Genomic DNA, 24,642 nt, shown 5'->3' with positions numbered 1-24,642 from the left:
CTTCTTTTCTTTTGCTTTTGTTCTTTATTCTCCTATCATTCAATGCAAAATTATCTTAAATCAACTGGCACAGGTAATAAAAATAATTTTTTGTATTTCATTATTTTAAATTAGTTAATTACTAAAAAATTGGACCAATTCGATCGATTAATTAATTGTTTGATCAATTTTTTTCATTTTGACTGATTTATTATTAACCGATTTTTATACTGAATCAAATCGCTCTATTGACCAATTCTTGATTAATCCAATCAATTAATTTTAGTTGACTATGTATTTTGATATATTGAGTTCAAATTTAAAAAAAAAAGAAAGAGAACAATCATTTAATTGATTATTGGTAATAATACTTAGATATAAATTATTTAATTTAAAAAAATCCTAATTATTCGTTAAGTTATTACTTTGTGAAGAACTTCTCAAAGAATTATTGTGTATTTGCAGCATATAGGGAAGAAAAATCAGAATCAAATGTTGGATTAGACGGATTGGTTGAAATTGAACAAAGTAATATGTCGGGCGTGGGAGGAAGTGTTGATAAAACTTGTAGGCCTTGCTGCTTCTTTGGAGGGTGTGCATGTTGCTAGAAATAAGAATTGGTAACTAAAGAAGAATGTGTTGTTAGAAATAATATATGCTACGCTAAAATAAGATGTAGACAATAAAACTCTAAATACAAACTCAGTCTTCTTTCGCTCCTCTGTGATAGCCATGTCTTTTGACTCATTTTAGTCTAAAATAAAAAATTAAAAAAGTAGTAAATTTAAAAAAAATGAAAGTTAAATTAAAGAAAAAATTGAATAGATCGACTCCATTTTATTATAACCAAAATTGAATGAGTAAAGTATTTTTCAAATTTTGTTCTTAAACCATCATAATTGGATAATGACAGGCTAGGTCTCGACAATTTAAATCTTCATGTCATCTCTAGTTTTTGATTTATGTGAAAGCAAAACTTTACCTATATTTATTTCTAAAAAAAGTAAAAACGATAATATTATTTATTTTTTATTTTTTTTAATGTATAAATAAAACAATTCAAAATATCTTTTTATTAAAAAAGAAAAAAATTAACTCTCAACATTTTCACGTATTATATATTAAATGAACTAAATTTAATAAATATTTGGATAAAAATTATATTATATTTGAATAATTATTTAATAGTTTTAATTTTTTCTAATGAATCTATCTATTTGTTAAGTAATATAAAATAAATATAATTATTTTATATTTTATATGTTATAAATAAAAATAATAGTAATTCACGTAAAGAAATAAAATACAAACCAATATCATATGGATATGTTCTATAATCAAATACTTTATATGTATGTCTGGATTTAGAGTCTATTTTATGTAAATTGAAACTATTAAACTCGATTTAGGATCACTCCATGTAAATCGAATAAAATAAAGTTGATTTATCCTAGTACGCAGTATATCAAATGTAATAGATTCAATTTACTATAATGTGTAATAAACCGAATGAAGTAGTTTCGATTCACTTGGCGAAAAGATACAATCAACAAACTTTGATTTAGTGGTTGTGATGTCCTAGTAAATCGAATTTAATGGATTCGTTTTTATAATTCCCAACTTTGTCATTGATATTGATAAAAGAAAAAAAAATTTAAGGATGAATTATAATATAAGTTAACTAAGTCATTCTTCTCTTATTTTTTATTTTAAAATTTGAAAAAATTAGAGTAATGATGTTTTTTTTAATAAACTTGTTTTTCAACTAATTGGTTTTCTAGAAAAATAAAAATTAGGAAAAAAGATAAAAAATTAAATTGGCTTTGAAGAACTTCAGAAATTGCATTGGCAATGTACTCTGGGCACCCTTGTTTTTTTATTATGTAAGGATAAACAATTATGGTATTTTCTCCTTTCATAAAAAAATTGTAACTTGAAGGGAAAAAAAGCATTGTGGTGAAGACAACGCAAAAGGGAAATAACTAAAGGAAGAGAGGTGAGGATAATGACTCAGAAAAAGCAAGATTGAAATGAAGAAGAAGAACAAGAAGGATTGTCGTTGAACTTGAAGTAATGATTTTTTATGGTTGAAAAGATGAGACCATTGTGGCCCCTATTGAGAGGGCCAAGCTGCATGCTTTCTGCATATACAAGACAGCGACGATGTGGATATTATTTCGAGTGAGTGTCACATATTAAAGGGCATATTTGATGTAAGACCCAAAATTTTTGAAAAGCCTTTTTATGATCAAGTCTCAAATCATATAGTTATTTATAGTCTTAATTTCAGAAATTGTTTTATTAAAGATAATTAAGGCAAGTTTTGATTTATTGAAATTGAGACGAGTTATGATCTTTATCCAATTTTATAATTATTGGGTTATTTTCTATATTTAAATTATAAAGTTGGCAGTTATGAAACAATATGGATTTTATATGATTTGGATTAAATAATTAATATTTTTAAATATTTATACTGCTACTTTGGAAAATAAAGGATTTAATTATATTATTTTTAGTTATTTGATTTGGGTATTTTATTTAAAGTAATTTGTAAAAATAGAAGAGCAAATAGTATTTTTCCATATACTATTAGTGTTGGATTTACATTGGGTTCCAATTACTATATTATTCCCAATTTTATGTGAAATTACTAAAATGCCCCTAACCTTAATTTTTGAAAATGAAACCCTAACACAGCGATCCGTTACCCGACCCGATTTCCTTTTCCCCCCACACCTAGCAGCAGCCGAAGTTCCCTTCCCCCAAAACAGTAGCAATACACAGTTTTCTCTATTTCCTTTTCCATGAAAGAAAGTCACAGGAGCAGAAAGGGAGGACGAGAAAGGAATTTGCGCCGGTGGCACTGGGAAGGTTGTTGCCTGTCATCATTGCGAGTCACTGTCCCTGAGCTGCAACACCATGGAGCCAGCTTCATCGCGCCGCCTCAGCCGTCCGTGCTATCGCCGTCGCCGCAGAAGCCTCCCTCGCCGATACCATGAACTGCGAACAGAAGAGAGAGAGAGGTCAAAACGGAAAGCTACGCGAGGAGGAGGGTGGTCATGGGTCGCCGTCGCCGATCGATGGAGGAAGTGCAGCGCCGCCGTGGGTCCATTATCGTCGAACTCGAAGGAGGAGGAAGGCCGCCCAGTCACACCGAACCGGAGAGGCGAAGAGAGAGCTGAGGCGAGCTGGGAGTCCGACCAACGCGCCCAGCCGTTGTTCGCGTTGCCGGCGTCGCCTCCATTGGAATCGCCGCGCCCAGACACGCCGCCGCTGTGCTCCTTGCCGCAGCGCCGCTGCTGTTGCTCATCTTCCTAAGCTGCAGCACTGCCACTGCTAGGGGGTCTGCCACTGGTCCGATCTGAGGGAGAGGAGATGCGATCAAAAGAGCAGGCAAGGAGCTATTGCCGCTGCTGCCAGCTCCTAGGTGCCATTCAAGCTGTCGCTCCTGCCGCCCAAAACCTCGCTGCCGTTGCCGGAGAACTCTGTCGGTAAGGGTTTTAAATTTGTGGTTTCGGTCATTTTGAGTTTCGAGAAGGTTTTGATGCTGCGCGGTTTTTATAGATGACCCACCGGAGCTTCTGGCCACCGCCGGAGCTGCTGCCGGGCCAGTTCAAAATCGCAGCTGCTTCGTGTTGAAATTTTGGTAAGAAATTATGTTTCGAAAGCCCTCCGTTAGTGTCCCATACGTGTATTAAAGCCTATACATTATTAATGTTCCTAGAGTTTAGTAACTGAGGTTGCTTGTTGTAAATTAGAGCTGATTATGTTGCTGCGAATATGTGTGGGGCTGTGCCTTGAAGCTGCCTTTGATTTTAAGTTGAGGCGAAAAGAACTTTTGAGGCGCTTGGATTATGGAATTGCGTTTTGAGGTAGGGGCGCTTTCCAAACACTATGTTTTATGTATTGGAATTATTACATATGGATACTGATGTGAGATATTGTGTATTTGGTGATTGTATCTGCCTTATGTATTATTTGATTGACTCGAATGATTATGGATGTTGATTTGGCTGAATTGTTGTGCGGCTTGTGAAATGTAATGTTTTGAAGTTGATTCTTTAAAGATTTGAAATCTGAGTTTAATCCGCTGAGGATTGATTTGGTTTGAGTTAATTGTTTTGATGATTTGAAAAGTTGAATGCACTTTTGAATTCAGCCTGGTTTACTTTAATTGACTTGGTTTTGGACAAATGATTTGTTATTGAACCGTTTCCTTAAAGCTTTAGAAATGAGTTAAATCGGTTGATATTGATTTGATTTTAAAACGGTTTCCTTGAGATATGCCAATGAGGCAACTGTTGGATTTAGCTTGATTTTGAATTGATTTTTGGATTCTGGACTGTTGAAAGGGATTGAGGAACGGTTTAGTTGGGACCCAAACTGGGTGGCAAAGTCCAAGTTTTAAGGGAGATGCTGCCGAAATTTCTATAAAATCCGAGGCTTTATTTGAAATGTTATTTGGAAAATTTTGAGTTTAATGCCTTTCCTATTTACTCGGAGGATTGTGAATTTAGGGCTTCTCTTATTATCTTTGCTTAGAAAGATTATGAAAGTGATGAAGCTATGCTTTGAAAGAATTATTGAAAAAAGAGAATCATGATTTCTCCTTGTTTTCCAAGAAGAATAGTATGTTTTTGGGTACAAGTTATTCGGAAGAGAATTTTTCCTTGGGGCTGTTTTAAGAGGTAAAACGGGTTTATGTTTTTCTCTATTAAACATAAAGAGTGTCCATTGGAAGAGTTTTCGTGATTTTAAAAGGAATTGGATTTTGATTGATGAACCTCATTATTTTGACGTTTTGAATAAGATTCAGAGTACCCTTTGAACTCTAGTTTAACACAACAAAAAAATGATTCTCTTAGCAGTTTGAAACGCTTCAAATTTAATTATGGAATTGAAGCTGGTTTTGTTTAAGTAAAGAAAATGGCTTTGAAAAGAGTAATTGATTACATGTCTCGGATTGGCTTAGATCCTATTTTATTACTCAATTCGGAAAGCTAATGTTTTAATGATTTTAAATGAATTTGGCGGAATGAGTTATGTTATTCTCCCCTAAAGACTTGAGACTCTGTCAAGAAACTTTTGTTATTAAGTCCCCTTGTTAGATGGATGATTTTGAATTTCAAAATGAATCTTTAACTTGCCATGGTTATGAAAGTTGTGGAAAGAGGATGCCGAGAGTGGCATTGTTTTTAAAAGGGGAACTTACTTTGAGTAAAAGTGGCTTATGAGCTTGAGATGATTGGAGAAACGAGATTTCTAAAGCCAAGGCTGAAAAGAGTTGAAACTTGATTTCAAAGTGAAATGGCTTGAGAAAAGTAATTTATGGCTTAAATGTCGGTTTTATGAATTTGATGATGTTGAATGATGGAAGTGCTGTTTTGTTATGGGCCGGAATGGCTGTGTATGATTATGAATATTGGCTGGTTCTGGATTGAACCGTGAGCCGAAATGGCTGTGTATGATATTGATTTATGGCTGATTGTCGAATGAGATATGGGCCATATGGCTGACTATGAATTATGAATTAAAGCTGGATGGCTGAGATGGATGTTGATCCATGGCTGGGACTGAATGAATATATACTTGAGATATTTGGATAGTAGCAAGGGTTGTGGTTCGTCCCACTTGCTCCAGGTCAGAGACTGTGACTCTTGGGTAGTAGCGATAGAAGTGGTAATTCCACTCGCTCCAGGTTGAGCTTTTAAACACCCACCTGGGTAGTAGCCGCAGTAGTGGTTATTCCACTGGCTCTGGGTTGAGCGGGTAGTAGCAATGGGGTTGTAGCTCAAACCTACTTGCTCCGCGAGGGGTGTTTCTGTCCATGGTTAGCTACCAGGACGTGTCGGGTTGGCTATATAACCGACAAATGATATCATCAGCCACTAGGGACAGGCATGCATCATATGCATTTATGTGACATTGTTTGGGTGTGCATATTGTACTTAGTTTGCCTATGTGATTAACTGCTAATTGTTCTACTTGCAATAATTGTTTGTTTGTGCTTGCATCTTCTTATTTGTGTTTGCTACTGGGATTCTATTGGACTGTGGTGATTGGTTGATGGTTGGATTGTTTAGTCCTAGGGCTGTGGTTGGAATGAGATGAACCGATGGTTGATTTCGGTTTGTATTTTTGGTTTGGAATAAGATATGAAAGGCTATTTTGTTTTAGCATAGATAAACCGCTTTGAAAGGCTTTTAAGTTTTTGAGAATTGAATGGTTCCTCTTTCAGAAAAGATTTCCGACTTTACTTTTATTGTAAACTGTTGTTTTTTAAAAGAGGCATAAGACGGTTATTAATCACTGGTGCGGTTATCTTCACGTATCCTATTACAGTAATTCCCAAAAACCCTCTACTGAGAACCCTTTCGAGGATGATGTTCTCACCCCTTACATTTTTTTCCCTTTCAGGATATGGGTGCAGAAGTTACGAAGGGTTTATTTAGTTGTTGTTGAGATGCTTTGTATTGCTTTAGAATATTATTTATTGTACCCTCGCCTTTATCTTGAGATGTTCTGTAAGAGGGTTAAGAATTGTATTGGATAATGTTTGTAGTATTATTTATATATATGTATGTATATATATATGGTGTACTCTTGATGAGCTTTTGTAAGTTGTATGGTATCTATGGATGTACGTTATCGAACAAAAGTAATTTTTGGAGCGGTATTGCGGTTTAAAGTTTTAAACAGGCTCATATTTTAGTATTAAATAGTATAAGTGTCGTCGTAATATCCGAGCTATCAGAGTTGCGCAGCCGGAAGCGTGAGCTTTGGTAGTTAGGGTGTTACATTTGACTGTAGTGTTCTATCTTTTCTGGCATTCTTTCTGATATCCATTGGTATTTGTAACCCATGTAGAACAAAATGAAGTGAACTGGGATGGGCAAAGGTGGTGATGGTTGTTGCTGAGATGATGGTGAAAGGTTAGGAATTGGAGATGAGTAGGATTAGAGTTAGAGGTTGAATTAGGTTAAAATAAAATACACATAATATAAATATTTTAGTGTACAGTATAAATATTTTAATGTACAATATAGAAAAGTTAGTGTACAACATAAAAATTTTAACGCAAGTAACAAAATATATTTGCAGCAAAAATTTATGTGCATTATACAAAAATTTATGTGCTATGTACAAATATTTTTATACTATATATTTATAAGATTTTTATTTAAATTTTTTTTTGTATTATGTAAAAAATTTGTGTTAAAAAAATGTTGAGAAGTATAATTTAATTACAAAAATACTTATACATAGAGTATCAGTATTTCTAGACAAATTTTTTATTTAAATACATTAATTTTGAATGAATTCATATCAGTACTAGGGACAGACCCAGTAACAACAATGAGGGAGCACTTGTTCCCACTGTATTTTTATTTTTTTTTTAAATTTAATTATATATAATATGTTTCCACTTCAAATTTTAAATAATCTCACTAAAAATAAATTAAATTCAATTAGCTAAAATCTCAAATTCACTTTTTTATTTTTTATCATTTTAACTATTATTTAACTAATCAAATTTAGTTTTTGTGCTGTCACTCCTTTGTTCCCTTAAATTCTCTTCTTATTTTTATATTTTAAATATTTTTTATTCCTTATCTAGTAGTCATCTTTTCTTCATCAAAAAGTACATTTTAAATTCTCCATTTTTTTATATAGGTCATGATAAACCACTATTTTGTGGTTTACAATGTGTTTAATTGTGTGGTTTTATCATGGTCTTTACCCACTTTTTCGTATAATTAGCATGCATTTATATTTCCTTCCTAAAATTATTACATTATTGGAAACATACTTCTTTGGTCTTAATTTAGCTAATCTTAATCCTCTCTTATTACCATTTGATACCTTGATCTGTGTGTTAAGTGTTTCAGGCTTTATAGGGCATGAATGAGTGAGAGATTGGGAAGGAAGCTTGCAAAAATGGAAGGAATACAAGAAATTGAGGAGATGACCAACGGGAAGTGACGCGTACGCGTCCGCGACGCGACCGTGCGGAAGAAAGGAATTCGCAGTGACACGGCCGCATGAGTGATGCGGACGCGCGTATTGGAAAAGCAGAAGCGACGCGGAGGGATGGACGACGCGCCCGCATGGAAAAGAAAAAACGCCGAATGACACGTCCGCGTGAATGACCGTCCGCGTGACGTGCGCGATCTGCAGAATTACAAAAGTCGCTGGCAGAGATTCTGGGCCGGATTTCAACCCAGTTTTTGGCCCAGAAATAAAGATTAAAGTCAGGGAACATGCAGAGACTCATCATGCTTTCATAATTCACAATTTTAGGTTTTAGATGTAGTTTTTAGAGAGAGAGGCTCTCTCCTCTCTCTTAGGATTTAAGCTTAGGATGTTTAGAAATTAGGATTTATCTCATCTTCACATCAGGTTCAATATTCCTTTATTTTGACTTCTCTTCTACTTTGAGATACTTTAATGCTTTTATTTGTATTTGATTAATGTTGCCCAATTGGCTTATGAATATTGTCCATGTTAGATTGTATTGCTTTGAATGTATGTTATTTGAGGTATTCCAGATATTTATGATTCTTATTTAGCTTTTTATATTATTGGCTTTAATTGATTAACTGGAAGCTCTTGAGTTACCAACTATTCATGATTGATTGTTATGTCGGCTAATTAACTGGAATTCCACTAACTCTAGTCTTTCCTTAGGATTTGGCTAGGACTTGGGAAATCTAACTAATTGGTTCACTTGACTTTTCCTTGCTTACGCAAAGGTTAACTAAGTGGGATTAATTTCCATTCTTATAGGAGTAACTAGGATAGGACTTCCGAATTTTCATATCTTGCCAAGAGTTTATTTTATAGTTAATTATTTATTTTATCTGCCATTTAAATTACTTGTTCCTCATCTTCAAAACCCCGATTTACAAATCTTCACAACCAATAATAAGAACATACCTCCCTGCAATTCCTTGAGAAGACGACTCGAGGTTTAAATACTTCGGTTATCAATTTATTTAGGGGTTTGTTACTTGTGACAACCAAAACGTTTGTAAGAAAGGTTGATTGCTTGGTTTAGTAACTATACTTACAACGAGAGTTTACTATAACTTCTAAACCATCAATCTTTAGTTCCTCAAAATGGCGCCGTTGCCGGGAAATTGCAAACGTGTGCCTTATTATTGGTTATTGTAAACATTTTTCAAAAAAAAATATTTTTCTTTTACTTGTTTATTTGTTTTCTCTCTTCCCTCTTATTTCTGATATCTATTATGAATTCTCACCCCTCTCGCTTTGAGTTTGGTTCTAATTTTGTTGCAGGGGATGGAAGCTATAACAGGACTATGCATCAAGGTCTAAGCAATCAAAGATGGATGGAGCCACAAGGATCCGATCAACCCTTTAGGCAACAACATCCTCCTAGATATCATGGACAAAGACCATTTTACAATGCATGCCCAACTAATAGATTTGGTGGACCGCCTTGTAACTACCAACAAGCCCCACCCTGTGCTCAGAGACCATCCTCTCGACATAACTTCGAACCACCACACTCACAAGCTTCTTTTCACCATTCACTACCACATGATCCTTATCCACCTCAACGCCAATCCAATTACTCCCAAGAACCACCACTCCCATATACACCATCTCCATATCCTTATCAAGAGGAACCATTTCCGCGTTATGAACATTTTCTCCCAACAAATGAACCCTCCTATCCACCACAAACCTCCGTGGAAAACAAACTTGCCTCTATCATTAGCCTCACCTCTACTCTTCAAGCACTTATATCCCGCTTGGGCCAATCTTCTACACCCAATATTCAACCCTCAAGCTCCACTGCACTTCCATCTCAACCACATAATGATCCACCCATCCCATCACCACCATCCATGGAAGAGCACCAACATCCATCAACCCAAGAGCAACATGATCCCAATGATACTATTGACATGGAACAAGAGAGAGAGGATCATCTTTGCGAATCCATACTTCATAAGGAGCTAGAGGAGGCACTAAAGGTGAAGGTAGTAGAGACCCTTGAAGTCGACAGCGCGGTTGAAGAACTAGTGAAAGAAGACAACAAGAAGGATTTTGTACTTGAAGGTGAAGAAATAGTTAAACAGGAAATCATCAAGGATGAATACGATTTCATACTTAAATACCTGGATCAAGCAAGAAATCAATTATCTTCCAGACGTTCAGCCCCTCAACAGACTCCCATGGCTTTATGCGGAGAATCCAATGAAGAATGCAACACAAAGAAGACACTAGAGACTCCAGTGGACAGTATAGAGCATAACTTCGTACTGGAACAAGTAGAGGACGCTGTCATTGTAGAAGAAGAAGAATTGGTTGAAGATTTAGGAGATGCCGAACCGCCACCTGAATCCAGAGTTGTGGAGAATTCCGTCAAGGATGTTACAATTGATGCCACAGAGGATGTTGCGCAGCCTCCAATGCAGAAATCTTATGAAGAACTGGACGGAATAACCCAAGAAGCAAGTTTCCTTGATGACGATGATCACGATTCGAGTTCTCTTAGTAACGAACTTGCATCCGCAAGTGAATTTTTTGAGACTGAAGAATCTTCCCCAAGTGAATACGAAGATGATGCAGAGGTCGACTTTTCTCAACATCCTATTTACGACTCAAGCGATGAGGAAGATATCAATGACTTTGATCAAGACATGGATGAAGTTGAAGAAATTTGCAAAGAAGTGGAGGAATTTATAGAAGACCACAAGGGAGTAGAGCTTGCAGACCCACTGAAAACACTGACCCCAAGGCCACTACCACCCAACACAAACCTCAAGTGGGTAAAATCCTTGACTTTCATCTTCAATTTCCCACTTGAATATGGTTTGCTTGAAACAGATGGCCAGCTTAGAGCTCTTTGTGGCTTTAAGAGAAAAAGGGAAATGACTCGCACTCAGCGCTGGTATGCAAGATTCAATGAGGTTTCGCACTTCAATTTAAGGTGCAGGAATTGGTGTCAAGCTCAATTTAAAGGATCTCGGAAGCTGTTTGGTCACTGCAGTGAGAATTCAGATTACTCATCACCCGACTGGAAAGATGTAGATCAAGACAAAGACGGGTGTAGAAGAAAAGTTTGGGATCCTGGAGTCTATTCTGACATTCAACACTCCGAAAGCCTGCAAGCCTGTTTGAACTCCCACAAGGGCTTTACGTACTTTGTTTGGGACCCCGGACGATGCTGGCATTCCAAACACTGGTGGAGATTCCTGGACGAATTCAAGCACAAGCCACCCTAGCAGGAAGCTCATCGAATGTCCAACTTAAGGACTTTAACTAAAAGTGCTAGGTGGGAGACAACCCACCATGGTATGATTGTCCCTTTTCAGTTTTAATTCTAGTATGTTTTGTTTGTTTTTTTGAGTTTTGATTGAACCTGGAATTCTGCATAACATTCTGTTAGCATTGCATTCTGCATACTGCATCAAAAAAACACGCAATAGTGCGTTGGGAAGAAAATTAAAGTGAACAAAGAGTCACGCGAGAGCGTGGCTGGAGGCGTGCCTTTGGAACAAATTAATCCACGCGACCGCATCACTGACGCGTTCGCGTCATGTGGGAAAAATGCCTCCCACGCGTCCGCGTCACCCACGCGAACGTGTGCCCTTAAAATCGACGTAAAAAGGGGTGTATGGCCGAAAGTTGAGCTAGAATTAGGATGGACTCGTGCTAGCAGCACAAGCCCTGCCACACAAATGCGTGCCCCACGCGTCCGCGTCAATCCCCATAATATGGCCTATCACGCGATCGCGTCACCTACGCGGCCGCGTCACCCAAAATCTTGGCAAAATGAGTTTCAAACAGAAAATTGAGCGAGCGCGCGGCTGCCCTTGCGCTAGTAGCACGAATTCACTCACGCAACCGCGTGCCCTACGCGGCCGCGTCACTTGACAATAGCGCCAACCGCGTGAACGCGTCACTCACGCGTTCGCGTCGCCTGCGCCGCACAGCTTATCCAGATCAGCCAAGATGTCTTCTCTTTTCTTCCCAAATCTAAATCTTTTCTTTCCCTTCTTATTTCTTTCTTCCTTCCTTTCTTTTTCTTTCTTTTTTCTTTTAATTGGTGTTGGAAATTTATTTGGGTCATTATTTACCATATTTTGCTTATTGATTATTTGGAATTTGTTTAAACAATTATATATTATTATAAAGGTGCTTGCATGTTTTAATTAATATTTTCCATACCTTATTTACTATGCATGCTATGTGTTTGTGAAAAAGCCCGTATGGCATCATGCACTTTTCTACATTATTCTATTCTACTATCCAATGCTTGCTTTTCACAAATTTCCTTTACTATTTTATTAATTAAATATAATTGTTAATACAAACGTTATTGTTAGTTTCTCATGACTAATAATACATTAAGGCTTTTGATGCTTGATCTATGCTACTCATGCCCTTGCTGGCATGCTAATAAACATCTTGCATCCAATGCTCCCCATGCCCTGCTATATTTTCATTGATGAACTGATCACATGGAATCGTGACCATGTCTTTCATTCACTATTTTCCTTACATGACAAAATTATCACTCGTACCGCCCTCCTCTTTGCTCTATTCCTTTGACTTCATGTCCCTTTCTCTTCTCCCTTTTTCAGGCTGGCCACCAGGAAGAGTAAAGAGAAAGACTCTACAAGAAGCACCAGCTGAGGAACCACAATCCCCCATCCACCTGCACATCTTTGCATGCACCGAGGACGGTGTAACCTTTAAGTGTGGGGAGGTCGATACCGATCTCCACGGGTTAGTTAGTCCCTTCTCAACACCAATTTTTGTTTTTCATTGTTGCATTTGCTTGTTTGATTGCATGTTTTTTTTTTGCATATTTTACCACTTGGTTAAAGTAATATTTTCTTTTTCAAGAAATTTTTATAGTATTTCACTAATTTGAATAAAACTTTTCGAAAAACTTGTTTGAAGAAATCTTATTTTGGAACATGGTTTAAAGCTCGAACACACAAAACCAGTGAGATTTTGAGCCTATTTGATTGGTTGCATTTTATCAACCAATATTTTATTTTTGGTGTGTATTTTTCTCTCTAAAATTGTGATCTTTGTCTTGCTTAATTCTATATTTCGATTGTTTGATGTATGCATGCACTGATATGATTGAGGCCCTTGTTTCACTAAGCTTACATACCCATATGGCCTTACCCTTTCATTATCCTTTGCAAACCAATTCGAGCCTAATATACCCATTTGTTCTTTACTTTAGCTCATTACTAACTCTAAGCGGAAAACAATAATGTCCTTAATTTTAATCCTTGGTTAGCTTAGACTAGTAAAAGTGCTCATGATTTAAGTGTGGGGAAGTTGAGTTTGAAAATATTTGGTTTGAATAATTGGGTGTTGTATATTTTAGTAAAAATGTGCAAAATAATAGTTGAGCACATATTATTGCATTCAATACTTTAATCATATGCATTGAGAAAAATAAAAAGAAAAAAATAATAAAAAGAAAAAAAAACAAGTGAAGAAGAAAAAGAAAAGAGCAATTAATAAAAGGGGATAAAATGCCCCAAAGTAAGTGTTGGTATCAATGCATATGTACTAAACTCAAATTTAGGATGCATGAATATATAGAAAACACAGTTAATGGGAAGTTAGATTTTGTATTTTAATTAAATGAATTGTCTTAAGTTAGGTGGAAAGTTTATGTTAATTAAGAATTCAGATTTTAGTCCACTTGGCCAAATACAATCCTACCTTGACCCTAACCCCATTACAACCCTTAAAAGACCTGTTGATTTGTGTATTGGTGTATTAAATTTTTGTTGATTGTTAGATGAAAAGAAACCTATAGAAAGCAAGATTAGTAGAGAATTGAGAGAATCGACCCTAGACACTTGAGAGTTAGAGTGATATACACTACCAGTAAGGGTTCAGTGCTCAATTCTATGTTCCCTGCTTTCATGAGCTATCTTCTTCTTGCAAGTTATTCATATTGTATTTTGTGATTTGGATTAGTGAAATCCAGTTCATATTTGTTCTTGAAAGATTTATTTACTTTTTCACCAAGTAGGTAGAATCATCTTTGCATGTAGTTGCATTCACATTCCTAGGTTGCATTGCATTGCATGAGTTTTACATGTTCCTACTCATTTATTCTACCTCCTTCAACTAAGCATGAGGACATGCTAATGTTTAAGTGTGGGGAGGTTGATAAACCACTATTTTATGGTTTACAATGTGTTTAATTGTGTGATTTTATCATGGTCTTTACCCACTTATTCATATAATTAGCATGCATTTATATTTCCTTTCTAAAATTATTACATGATTGGAAACATGCTTCTTTGGTCTTAATTTAGATAATCTTAATCCTCTCTTATTACCATTCGATGCCTTGATCTGTGTGTTAAGTGTTTCAGGCTTTATAGGGCATGAATGAGTGAGAGATTGGAAAGGAAGCTTGCAAAAATGGAAAGAACACAAGAAATTGAGGAGATGACCAGCGGGAAGTGACGCGTACGCGTCAGCGACGCGACCGCGCGCAAGAAAGGAATTCGCAGTGACGCGGCCGCATGAGTGATGCGGACGCGCGGATTGGAAAAGCAGAAGCGATGCGGAGGCATGGACGACGCGTCCGCATGGAAAAGAAAAAACGCCGAATGACGCGTCCGCATGACGTGCGCGATCTGCAGAATTACAAAAGTCACTGGCAGAGATTCTGGGCCGGATTTCAACCCAGTTTTCGGCCCAGAAACACAGATTAAAGTCAGGAAACATGCAGAGACTCATCATGCTTTCATAATTCACAATTTTAGGTTTTAGATGTAGTTTTTAGAGAGAAAGGCTCTCTCCTCTCTCTTAGGATTTAGGCTTAGGATTTTTAGAAATTAGGATTTATCTCATCTTCACATCAGGTTCAATATTCCTTTATTTTGACTTCTCTTCTACTTTGAGATACTTTAATGTTTTTATTTGTATTTGATTTATGTTGCCCGATTGGCTTATGAATATTGTCCATGTTAGATTTTATTGCTTTGAATGTATGTTATTTGAGGTATTCCAGATATTTATGATTCTTATTTAGCTTTTTATATTATTGGCTTTAATTGATTAACTGGAAGCTCTTGAGTTACCAACTATTCATGATTGATTGTTATGTTGGCTAATTAACTAGAATTCCACTAACTCTAGTCTTTCCGTAGGATTTGGCTAGGACTTGGAAAATCTAACCAATTGGTTCACTTGACTTTCCCTTGCTTACGCAAAGGTTAACTAAGTGGGATTAATTTCCATTCTTATAGGAGTAACTAGGATAGGACTTCCGAATTTTCATATCTTGCCAAGAGTTTATTTTATAGTTAATTATTTATTTTATCTGCCATTTAAATTACTTGTTCCTCATCTTCAAAACCCCGATTTACAAATCTTCACAACCAATAATAAGAACATACCTCCCTGCAATTCCTTGAGCAAACGTGTGCCTTATTATTGGTTATTGTAAACATTTCTCAAAAAAAAATATTTTTCTTTTACTTGTTTATTTGTTTTCTCTCTTCCCTCTTATTTCTGATATCTATTATGAATTCTCACCCCTGTCACTTTGAGTTTGGTTCTAATTTTGTTACAGGGAATGGAAGCTATAACAGGACTATGCATCAAGGTCTAAGCAATCAAAGATGGATGGAGCCACAAGGATCCGATCAACCCTTTAGGCAACAACATCCTCCTAGATATCATGGACAAAGACCATTTTACAATGCATGCCCAATTAATAGATTTGGTGGACCGCCTTGTAACTACCAACAAGCCCCACCCTATGCTCAGAGACCATCCTCTCGACATAACTTCAAACCACCACACTCACAAGCTTCTTTTCACCATTCACTACCACATGATCCTTATCTACCCCAACGCCAATCCAATTACTCCCAAGAACCACCACTCCCATATACACCATCTCCATATCCTTATCAAGAGGAACCAATTCCGCATTATGAACCTTTTCTCCCAACAAATGAACCCTCCTATCCACCCCAAACCTCCGTGGAAAGCAAACTTGCCTCTATCATTAGTCTCACCTCTACTCTTCAAGCACTTATATCCCGCTTGGGCCAACCCTCTACACCCAATATTCAACCCTCAAGCTCCACTGCACTTCCATCTCAACGACATAATGATCCACCCATCCCAACACCACCATCCATGGAAGAGCACCAACATCCATCAACCCAAGAGCAACATGATCCCAATAATACTATTGCAATGGAACAAGAGAGAGAGGATCATCTTCGCGAATCCATACTTCATAAGGAGCTAGAGGATGCACTAAAGGTGAAGGTAGTAGAGACCCTTGAAGTCGACAGTGCGGTTGAAGAACTAGTGAAAGAAGACAACAAGAAGGATTTTGTACTTGAAGGTGAAGAAATAGTTAAACATGAAATCATCAAGGATGAATACGATTTCATACTTAAATACCTAGATCAAGCAAGAAATCAATTATCTTCCAGACGTTCAGCCCCTCAACAGACTCCCATGGCTTTATGCGGAGAATCCAATGAAGAACGCAACACAAAGAAGACACTAGAGACTCCAGTGGACAGCATAGAGCATAACTTCGTACTGGAACAAGTAGAGGACGCTGTCATTGTAGAAGAAGAAGAATTGGTTGAAGATTCAGGAGATGCTGAACCTCCACAGGATTACAGAGCCATGGAAGACCCCGTCAAGGATGTTACAATTGACGCTTATCTTATGAAGAACTGGATAGAATAACCCAAGAAGCAAGTTTCCTTGATGACGATGATCACGAGTCGAGTTCTCTTAGTAACGAACTTGCATCCACAAGTGAATTCTTTGAGACTGAAGAATCTTCCCCAAGTGAATACGAAGATGATGCAGAGGTCGACTTTTCTCAACCTCCTATTTACGACTCAAGCGATGAGGAAGATATCAATGACTTTGATCAAGACAGGGGTGAAGTTGAAGAAATTTGCAAAGAAGTGGAGGAATTTACAAAAGACCACAAGGGAGTAGAGCTTGTAGACCCACTGAAAACACTGACCCCAAGGCCACTACCACCCAACACAAACCTCAAGTGGATAAAATCCTTGACTTTCATCTTCAATTTTCCACTTGAATATGGTTTGCTTGAAACAGATGGCCAGCTTAGAGCTCTTTGTGGCTTTAAGAGAAAAAGGGAAATGACTCGCACTCAGCGCTGGTATGCAAGATTCAATGAGGTTTTGCACTTCAATTTGAGGTGCAGGAATTGGTGTCAAGCTCAATTTAAAGGATCTCGGAAGCTGTTTGGTCACTGCAGTGAGAATTTGGATTACTCATCACCCGACTGGAAAGATGTAGATCAAGACAAAGACGGGTGTAGAAGAAAAGTTTGGGATCCTGGAGTCTATTCTGACATTCAACACTCCGTAAGCCTGCAAGCCTGTTTGAACTCACACAAGGGCTTTACGTACTTTGTTTGGGACTCCGGACGATGCTGGCATTCCAAACACTGGTGGAGATTCCTGGACGAATTCAAGCACAAGTCACCCTAGCAGGAAGCTCATCGAATGTCCAACTTAAGGACTTTAACTAAAAGTGCTAGGTGGGAGACAACCCACCATGGTATGATCGTCCCTTTTCAGTTTTAATTCTAGTATGTTTTGTTTGTTTTTGAGTTTTGGTTGAACCTGGAATTCTGCATAACATTCATGTTAGCATTGCATTCTGCATACTGCATCAAAAAAATACTAGTGTATCATTTGGTGCTAATGTGCTAATTGATTTAGTATTTTATTATTAAATGTGTTACCTAAATTATTTCTTTATCAATAATAGACTTACCATTGTAATTATTTTTTAGTGAGAGTACATAAAGAGTACATAATATATAAGGTGTAATAACTCAACAAATATTTTCTAAGGGAATTTTTCATTCTCTTCAACAATGAGAAGAACTTATTTTTCTCCCTCTCTTAATCCCTTCTGGTTCATCAAACCATCAACATCACAGCTTAAACAGCTTAAGGCATGAGATTTTTTTTATGGTGCGGTGAGCGTGGAGAACAACCAACCTGTGAATCAAATAAAAAAAAGTTGTGAATTGAGATCAATCCAATTTTGCCATTTTCTTTCTATCCCTAATTTTTCTTTCGACATTTTCTTTCCCCATTCTTAGCTCTTCCTTCAAACTCATCCAATAGAGTTTAATTAGAGGCTATTTTGCAAGATTCTTTTTTGGTGAATATAGCTGTTTCGATTAACGAGTTGGAAGGAATAAGATCCGAATCCTTATGACTCTGTGATTCTCAAAATGGCGAACATGATAAACAAATCCTCCCATTGTAGAGGTCGTGTAGCTACATTGGCTTGCTCTCGTTGCAACAAGCAAGGCCACACGGATATGCTATAAGAAGCATGTGTACTCCTCCCATTTCTATCAACGGAAGCAACATAACACCACCATCAATCATGTGATCATTGAGGGGCATGATGTTATACTCAGTGACAAACAATCCCAGCTCAATTGTCTCCAAGAGAACTGGAATATCAAAATCTGGGTTTACTCCAGAGCAAAGATTTGCCTTGTTAGAGTTTATCAAAGACAGAAGTGTGCAGCAACAACCTCATAGTGTAAATCAAATTTTGACTAATTCCATTCAGACTTCCACTTCAGGTAAAACTATTGCATTACATTTTAATGCGAGAATTATGAGTATTATCACTCCAAAATCTGCACTATGCGTTATTGATTCCGGTGCAACAGATCATGTGACTTTTTACTTAAAAAATTTTGCAAGTTTTCAAAATATTACTCCAATCAATGTGATATTGCCAAATGGGACCAAAACTGTTAGCACCATCATTGGCACAATCACATTCTCTCAAAAAAATTTTCTCAAAAATATTTTATACATTTCTTCTTTTGATTTTAAACTATCTCTGTGTCAAAGTTAACCTCAAACTTACATTATCAATTGTTAATCAATGATAAGTGTTGTGAGATACAAGATAGATCCACATCAAAGATAATTGGCATTGCTGAGTGTATAGAAGGGTTATATACAATGAGTAGAAAATCAGAATTCTCTCACTTTTCCCCTCTTCCAACGAAGCAAGCTTCATTGGTGGCAACTACGACTACTACTCATCCCACCACACCTTCACACAGTGAGCACAACAATATTTGACATCTTAGATTAGGACAGATACCCATGCATAAATTGATTTTTCTGAAGAAGTATTATCCTTTTATAGATTGTATTGCTTCAAAACTTCCTTGTGATTCATGTCATTTTGCAAAACAAAAGAAATTATCTTTTAATCTTATTACAACTAAAATAAAAGATTATTTTGACTTAATTCATATGGATATTTGGGGTCCTATTTCTGTCCCTTCCAATGAAGGACATAGGTATTTTTTTTACTGTGGTGGATGGCAAGAGCAGATTCACTTGGATTTTTTTTATGAAAACCAAATCTGAAGCATCAAAATTGGTTATTAATTTTGTGAATTTTTTCAGAGTACAATTTGAAAAACAAGTTAAGTGTATAAGGATTGACAATGGGCCAGAGTTTACTCTAAAATCTTTTTTTCATCAACTAGAATTTTACACCAAACTTCTTGTGTAGAAACACCAGAGCAAAACGAGATTGTATAGAGAAAACACCAGCATATTTTAGGTGTTGCTAGAGCACTGCTATTTCAATCAGGAATTTCACATTGTTTTTGGTAATACGCAGTTGCTCATGCCATTCACCTAATTAATAGGCTGCTCAGCACTAACCTGAATAATGCTAGTCCTTACAAGTTTTTGTATGATAACTTACCTGACCTTTCATATTTAAGAGTATTTGATTCTCTTGCATATGCCTCCACATTAACAAATTCAAGAACAAAATTAGACCCAAGAGCCAGAAAAATAGCTTTTCTTGGTTTTAAATTAGGAACAAATAATTTTTGACTTATTGATTTAAAATCAAAGAAATTTTCATATCCAGAAATATAACTTTTTATGAAACTCATTTTCCATTTTTACATTTTACTAGCACTGACATTTCTGTGGTACCCACTCGTACTCCACAATGCATTGATCTTTTTCAATATGATACGCCATCCACACATCATTTGCAATCACCCACACATACCACACTTACATATTCAAATGAACATTTCTCAAGCTCAATGCACTCACCAATTTCTCACACACCATTGCACCCATTACCACACCACATACTAACAATGCACCTGCATCACAACATTGTGACATCACACATGACTGTATTACTAGAAAGTCTGAAAGAGTCAAGAAACTGCCTGCTTATTTGAAGGACTATCATTGTATGACAACCCACATCTCACTTTAGCAAATTTGCCAACTCTAACTCTTTATATCCTATCTTACAACACTTGTCATATGATAAACTAACCCCAAAATATAAGTCACTTTCTTTAGCCATCACCTCAAATCAAGAACCTAGCACTTATGAGGAAGCAGATGCACATGAATGTTGGAGAAAGGCAATACAAGATGAATTGACAGCTCTAGATCAGAACAGAACTTGGTGTCTCACTAAACTCCCAAAAGACAAGAAGGCTGTGAGTTGCAAATGAGTTTTTCGGGTAAAATTCAATCCCGATGGCACCATAGAGAGACACAAAGCGAGGCTAGTTGCAAAAGGATTCACTCAAGTGCAAGGAGTAGATTATGGTGATACTTTTAGTCCAGTTATCAAAATGACTACCCTACAAGTAATGTTAGCATTAGCAGCGACAAAGAAATGACATTTGAAACAACTGGATGTCAACACTGCCTTCCTTCATGGAGATTTAGACAAGGAAGTTTATATGAAAATACCACCCGGTTTGGCTATGTCACAACCAGATTTGTTTTGTAAATTGCAAAAGTCTCTATATAGGCTTAAGCAAGCAAGCAGGCAGTGGAACATTAAGCTCACTTAGACTCTTGTGGATGCTAGTTATAAGCAGTTTTTTTATGATCATTCACTTTTCATAAAAAAACAATCTGTAAGCTTCACTGCCATTCTAGTATATGTTGATGACTTGGTTTTAATTGGGAATAACATTGGTGAAATCAATTCCATCAAACAAAATTTAGATGAAAAATTCAAAATAAAGGATCTTGGTGATCTCAAATACTTCTTGGGAATGGAAGTAGCACGCTCTAACTCTGGAATTCACATTTATCAGCGGAAGTACACCATGGACCTTATCAGGGATTTTGGTTATCTAGATTGCAAGTCTCTCTCTACTCCATTTGATTATAGTAAGAAACTCTCAAAGGAATCAGATATTATTTTAACAGACAACACTGTTTACAGACAGCTCATCGGCCGACTCCTTTACCTCACAAACACTAGACCCGATATCTCTTATGTTGTGGGTCGTTTGAGCCAATTTTTGGACTGTGCAACCACTTCTCACCTACAGGCTACTTTTCACGTACTCCGATATTTAAAAGGCCGACCTGCAACTGGTCTCTTCTTCTCCTCTACTTCTAATCTGCATCTCACTGGATTTGCCGACGCTGACTAGGTTACCTGTGCCGATACTCGTCGCTCCGTTTCCGGTTATTGCTTCATGCTTGGGAACTCTCTCATTAGCTGGAAGAGTAAGAAGGAAACCACAGTTGCCAAGTCCTCTGCAGAAGTTGAATATAGGTCTCTTGCTGTTGCCACTTGTGAAGCTAGTTGGTTATCTTTCTTAATAGATTTCATTGGCTTGCCGCTTCAAAAGTCTATCACTCTATTCTGTGACAACCAGTCAGCCTGCCAATAATCCCATCTTTCATGAAAGAACTAATCACATTGAAGTAGACTGCCACATTATTCATGAAAAGCATTTGTCTGGTCTAATTCATCTTATGCCATTTCGTTCCAAGAATCAACTTGTTGATTTTCTTACCAAAGGTCTGCCATCGAAACTTTTTCTTCAAAATGTGTATTAAAAAATTAGTTAGGATAATAACTTATCTATAATTTAATTAAAATATTTTAAGTTTAAATTTTAGAAATAAAAAAATATTTTTTATAAATTATATATAATGAATAATATTTTAACAATAAAAGTGTTCACTAATTTTTTTAATTTTTATATCTTCATATAATTAATAATATTTAACAAAATTTATTTTAATATATATACTTTTACTTCCACTCTTAAAATTTTTTAGATTTGTCACTTCATACCAAAAAAGCAACACGTATTTTGAAATGGAGGGGGTAAAGATAAATTCTTTTATTTTTTTAATCTGGATTGATATTTAATTTTATAATTAATTTTATTCACATTAATTACAAATTTGACTTTTTTCCGGTTAATGTTTAATCTAATGTACATGAAATCAAGAATTTTTTATTTTAATAAATAAATTAATTATAATAATTATCGAAATAAATAATTTAAAAAATATTTATTGAAATAAATATCCCTCTTTTATCTCGTTTAAACGGGATAATTTTATATGTATCTCCGCGATATTTGTATATTTCGTTTACATTTACACTGTAAACAAAATACATGTACTTTTTTAAAGAAAAAATTTGAAAATAATAAAAAATATTAATAATATCAATAATTCAAAATTTTAGCAGACAATTAATACATAAAAAGATAGGTAGGAGAGATTAAAATGGATAAATTTGACTAATTAGTACTCAAAAAGATGGATGGGATAGTGGAAAGAGAACTGAAGATTATTTTCACATATTTCTTCATCTAATTTTGTTTATCTACTAAAAATGGCTTCAAAATATGCAATAGTCATTTTAGGACTTTTAGCTTTAGTTATTGTTCCTTCAAAGATAGTTGCTAGAGATTTTCCTGAGACTTTCTCTAACTATGAAGCAGGTGATCCCTTTACGCATTACTGTATGTTATTCTCACATATTTTTAATAATTGATTTGTATCTGTCTGCTATATAATAATTGTTAGTTTGTTACATAAACTATTTTACAAAACAAGAATAAAATAAGAATTAAATTATTAAAAATTATGATTTAGGACTAATTAATTTAAAAAATTATTAATTAAATTTTTTATGATAGTAAATAGTAGATATGTATATCTTTTTATTAATGGATAATGTAAAATAAAATGAAATTATCCATATATTTCGTTATTTACAATTATACGTATCTTGTTTGAATGTCATTTTTAGAAAAGATTTTTTTAATGATCTTTTTTAAAAAATCTTTTACAAAAGTAAAAGTGATTATATGTCTTGATATCTCATATAAAAATATCTCTTTATTTATCAATTATATTTGGGTAAAATAATATAAAAGTATTTTTTGTTCATTTATTATGTAAAAAATATCTTTTTTATTTCAAAAAAAAAAGATCTTTTTAAAAAAAGATGTGAATTGTAATTTCTCAGAAAAAATATTTTTTATCTTTGATAAATTCTAATAGTAAAAGTAAAAGTATTAAAAATTAAAAAATATCTTTTTTGAGAAGCTACCATTACATTTTTTTAAAAGATCTTTTTTCTTAAAAAAAATGTTTTTTACATAATAAATAAACAAAAAAGTACTTTTATCTTATTTTACCCAAACATAATTGATAAATAAAAAGATCTTTTTACATGAGATATCCAAACATAAAATCACTTTTATTTTTGTAAAAAAATTTTAAAAAAATTATTTAAAAAAGATTTTTTTAAAAAATGACGTCCAAACAAGTCTTTAGAAATTTGTCAAATACACTAAAAAATAAAAAAATCTCTTTTTATTGAAAAAATATTTTTTTTATCAATTTAGTGACACCCAAACAAACACTAAAACAGATAAAGTTTTGTTTAAAAAATTATTATCTACATAACAATCTTTTATAAATAGATGTATCACAATAATTAACGGTATATATAAATTTTACTATTAAATTTTACAAAATAAATTAATAAAAAAACATAACATGTATATTCACTGTTTATTATTATAGAAGACCAAATTAATACTTTATTTTTTTAAAAACTAATTAATTCGAAGCCAAAAACTTTGAAAAACTAATAGTTACTTTACTCATAAAACATATATACAAATAAAAATTATTGAAATAAATTTAATAATTTTCTTTCGCAATGACATCTTTTTCCTCTAAATTCTCTACACATAATTCCCCTTATATATCTTATATATCTTAAATAAAGATAAATAAAAATAAAATATTAGTATTCCATAAAACATATTTATTTATATAATTTCTCTAAAATGCTTGCGTTGAATTATAAAAATCACCTTCATCATTAATATATTATTACAGGTAGTGGCATTGCCGAGGATATATTAGTTGGAGGCAACCCTGCTTATGCCCCAAACCAAGGTATATATGCCTGCTTCCATGCTTCTCTAGGCCTCACTCTTTCTTCTTTTCTTTTGCTTTTCTTCTTTATCCCCCCATGATTCAATGCAAAATTATCTTAATTATTTATGTGATCAACTAGTACAGTTAATAAAAATAATTTTTTGTATTTCATTATTTTAAATTAATTAATTACTAAAATATTAGACCGATTCGATCGGTTAATTAATTGTTTGATCATTTTTTTATTTTAACTAATTTATTGTTAACTGATTTTTATACTGAACCGATTCGTTTTGGTGATCAATTCTTAATTAATCCCATCAATTAATTTTAATTGACTAAGTATTTTGATATAAGAAGC

General features: G+C 34.8%; 1 protein-coding gene and 1 long non-coding RNA gene across 4 annotated transcripts in view; both read left to right on the top strand.

Moving 5' to 3' along the window:
- LOC107464495 (uncharacterized) overlaps positions 1 to 24,642 on the top strand; it is a 26,895-nt gene that overhangs the window by 1,421 nt on the left and 832 nt on the right. Inside the window, exon 3 of one of the 3 annotated variants that reach the window (XM_016083419.3) lies at positions 445 to 677. The exons of 1 other annotated variant lie outside the window; for it this stretch is intronic. In XM_016083419.3, the coding sequence (XP_015938905.1) occupies positions 445 to 587 (143 nt within the window). In that variant the 3' untranslated portion in view covers positions 588 to 677. Of the gene's footprint in view, positions 1 to 444; positions 678 to 22,703; positions 22,826 to 24,642 lie in introns of those variants that run through there. One more of the 3 variants, XM_052253611.1, reaches the window with a different exon arrangement.
- On the top strand, positions 3,407 to 6,678 carry LOC127741390 (uncharacterized). The gene is made up of 3 exons (XR_008002352.1): positions 3,407 to 3,628; positions 3,741 to 3,854; positions 6,400 to 6,678. It is a non-coding gene; the product is annotated as an uncharacterized LOC127741390 (long non-coding RNA).

This window comes from Arachis duranensis, chromosome 9 (genome assembly GCF_000817695.3).
Source record: "Arachis duranensis cultivar V14167 chromosome 9, aradu.V14167.gnm2.J7QH, whole genome shotgun sequence".
Lineage (NCBI taxonomy): Eukaryota > Viridiplantae > Streptophyta > Magnoliopsida > Fabales > Fabaceae > Arachis > Arachis duranensis.
This window is presented reverse-complemented; position numbering and strand designations above follow the sequence as displayed.